This window comes from Prunus persica, chromosome G6 (assembly GCF_000346465.2).
Source record: "Prunus persica cultivar Lovell chromosome G6, Prunus_persica_NCBIv2, whole genome shotgun sequence".
NCBI classification, from domain to species: Eukaryota; Viridiplantae; Streptophyta; class Magnoliopsida; order Rosales; family Rosaceae; genus Prunus; species Prunus persica.
This window is the reverse complement of record NC_034014.1, coordinates 3,264,925-3,268,175: the sequence shown is the minus strand read 5'-3', so window position 1 is coordinate 3,268,175 and position 3,251 is coordinate 3,264,925. Positions and strand designations below refer to the sequence as shown.

The 3,251-nt window shown below is 36.4% G+C and overlaps 1 protein-coding gene across 2 annotated transcripts; it reads left to right on the top strand.

The window, feature by feature from the left end:
• Positions 279 to 1,731, top strand: LOC18775139 (transcription factor SCREAM2). Of its 2 annotated transcripts, none has more exons than XM_007207881.2 (4): positions 279 to 392; positions 856 to 984; positions 1,079 to 1,255; positions 1,436 to 1,731. In XM_007207881.2, exons 1-4 carry the CDS (start codon positions 315 to 317, stop codon positions 1,529 to 1,531), a joined length of 480 nt encoding a protein of 159 aa, XP_007207943.1. In that variant the 5' UTR covers positions 279 to 314; the 3' UTR covers positions 1,532 to 1,731. The 2 variants fall into 2 exon arrangements, with proteins under 2 accessions (XP_007207943.1, XP_020422455.1); XM_020566866.1 differs by having other exon boundaries at positions 337 to 392; positions 861 to 984.

Below are 3,251 nucleotides of genomic sequence, written 5' to 3'. Positions count from 1 at the left end.
TATTAAAATAATAATATCCATCACTATCAACCCAATGTACAGATTTTGTGTATGAATGTTTTAGATTACATATAATTCTTTAGTATTACACAAAACATATATTTCTTTTCAATTTGTTATAATAGTATATATTCTTGAAGATAGATATTTAATTATATACCTCACAGAAAAAGAGAGAGAGAGAGAGAGAGAGAGAGATAGAGTAGTTAAGGTTAAATCATTCCACAACTCTTTTTTCACTTTATAAGTACAGATAGCCATCAGCAAGAAACAAGAGAGAGAGAGAGAGAGAGAGAGAGAGAGAGAGAGAAGCCATGGTGTCCAAGGTGCAGAAGAGAGCATCAGTGTCCAAGAAACTGCAATCCCTTCGTTCCATCTCTAACTCCCATGCGGTAATCATCTGAAGCATCTCTTGTTCTTGGCTTTGCATGCCTCTCTCATTCTCTCCTCTACACATAATTATTCCTCCTTCACACGGATTGTTTATTTTAGTGGGACAAATTAAAGATAACTCTATCACTTATCTTCATCTGATCTTCTTGAAACCTGAATTCCGAGTCTGTAATTTCTCCGGTTTCAAATTAAGGCTCTTTGCAACCTTGATATGTCTCTATTAATTTCGTTATTCCCACTTCATTTTTAATCCATATATAATTTGATGTATTATGTGTGTGTGTGTGTGTGTGTGTATTATTTCTCCCTTTGAATTCCCTCTTTCTCCTTATTATTAGTTCCTTAGACTTTTACTCGTAGGGTAGGGATAAAAATTAAAATTCAGGAAGACTCTGTCTCTGTGGCTGACTATGACTATGACCTGACCTTCGTCTCCATGTGTTTTTGTGTCTATGTGTGCAGCACAGTAAAACCTCAATTATATTGGATGCATCCAAGTATATACAAGACTTAAAGCGAAAACTGGAGCAAATGAATCAAGAGATCATTGCCGCAGCTCGTAGCTCATCTGCGGCGCAAAATCCCTTCCCGGTGGGTAAAATCTGGATACACACCAAATATCCTTGCTTAAGTAATTTGTATATAATTAACTCAACAATTAATTGAGGGGTTTTATTCATTTCAGCAACTCAAAGTTGAGCCTCGAGAGGGAGGCTTTCTTATCAAGCTGTTCGCTGAAAGGAGCTGCAGTGGGTTGCTTGTTTTCATATTGGAAGCTTTTGAGGAGCTAGGCCTTGATGTGCATCAAGCTAGGGTTTCTTGTTCCAACAATTTTCTTCTAGAAGCAGTTGGAACAATTAATGTAAGAATAATATACATGCAGCACATATAGCACTGCACGTACTCAATTGAAACAGACAATTAAAGTTACGCAAACGTGGCATCTATATATATATATATTTATTTATATATATGTTAATTTATTTTTGACATGTTTGATGATCAAATATTGTGTTATTTTCTGTTGAATTTGGTGTTGCAGGATAATCAAAGTGCTGACCAGAAAGATGCTCAGGCAGTGAAAGAAGCGGTGTTGCAAGCCATTCAAAACTGGAGTGAAGTTACCCAACAAGAATAATAATGCAAGCAGACTCTCAATTCTTGAACTCATCGTTTTCTACTTTCCTTTTTCAGAATTAATGTCCTCTTTCTCTCTTTCTCTCTCTCTCTCTCTCTCTCTCTCTCTCTCTCTCTCTCTCTCCCGTTTTTCTTTTCTTCTTTCCACTCTCCCCTAATGTTTTTGTACGTCCAAATCAGTGGTTGTCTCAAGCATATATATATATATATATATATATATATAGGTTACAGATTTATTAATTGTCTTGGTTTATGAATGGATGAGACATATAGCCTATATCTAAAGAGCCCTAAAACTAATACTTAAAACCAACTTACATGCATATCTGATGAGAATTTGCTTTGCTTTTAAATATATATATATATATATATATATACAATCATTCTTTTATTCGGATGTCCGCACATTATTACCATGTGAACGAGGAGGAAAGCAAGGAGAGATAGTATAAAATACATGGTGTCCATAAGATAATAACGTCCAGACGTCCGCATAGGAGAAAATACGCAAACTTTGATGTGAATCCGTTGTCACTCACTTTTGTTTCTTCTTCACAAATTTGTAGAAAAGGGAAAATGTAGTTGGGGTGAAAGGCCTTTCGTACCTTAAAGTTCAGTATTATTCATTTCGTATGTATATTTTCATGAATGCCAACCAAAAAGAATGGTTAGTCCATCAATAAAGGTGATCTGAATAACATGTGCCTTATTATTTTGAGGATCTTTTCTATCGAAAGGAGCGATAACATACTAAACTCACACACATTACATGAATGCTAAAACTCGAACTTGAGCTTTCTTGGACGGAACATGTGACATATTATATGGCTGAGAGTATGAGAATCGTTAATTACCATGGTGGTGGTGGTGGCATATACATGCATGTCATAAATATAACACCTATTGGAAATATAGGAACTTTAGGTGCCTCTCTTGAGACCTGAATATCCAACTTTGAAACGTGCGTGAGTGTGAAAAAGAGAAAAACTCAACTTGTTTCTCAATCTTCTCCTGTCAGAAACATCAAAGATGGATTTGGCCATAAAACTTTGCACATAACTCATTGTTAATCGCTGCCTTTACAGAAGATTAGGGGAAAGAAAAGAAATTTTGTGAAGGGAAAAAAGTGGGCATTTTAGGGGAAAGATTATATGGGTGTAATCATCAAATTGGGAGGGTTCTATAGAATTTTCCCATTGAAAATTTTATTTTTAAGATGGGTGAGCAAAGAGATGGTCGCAACAATAGCATCACTCCAATTTTGGGCAAAATTGGACGATTACTGCTCCCACGTCTTTGGGTTTTAAGAATCTGAAATAAGTCAAAAATACTCCTGATGCATGACACTCCCTATTTTGGTTTTGTTCCACTCATGAGTTTTGCTAGGCATAGTCACCCACGCACAGATGGATGATTGTCGGTTCCACTCCAGGGTTCAAGCCCATCGACCGCATAGCCCTTAGAATTCGAGGTAAAATCAAGTGCAAACTTCAGAAAGAAAATCTCGGTAAAGAACAGCAGATGACACAAATCATACAATGAAGAATTTACGATTTGAGAGATACAGGTTATAAATCACATTGGACAACACTAAGTTTTGCTACACAAACTAAAGGAACATGGCCCAGCTTGGCAGCTTTTGCCATGCCCTTAATGCAGTGGTTGACTATCAAGCAGTAGCTGCATGGTAAACAACAAAATGTCTGTCCTAAAGAGAGACC

What these genes read in the sequence shown, in the direction of transcription:
- LOC18775139 (XM_007207881.2), top strand. Translation starts at nt 315, where the DNA reads ATGGTGTCCAAGGTGCAGAAGAGAGCATCAGTGTCCAAGAAACTGCAA. An exon ending in CCATCTCTAACTCCCATGCG is followed by an intron (nt 393 to 855) that starts GTAATCATCTGA and finishes CTATGTGTGCAG; the next exon opens with CACAGTAAAACCTCAATTAT. An exon ending in CGGCGCAAAATCCCTTCCCG is followed by an intron (nt 985 to 1,078) that starts GTGGGTAAAATC and finishes TATTCATTTCAG; the next exon opens with CAACTCAAAGTTGAGCCTCG.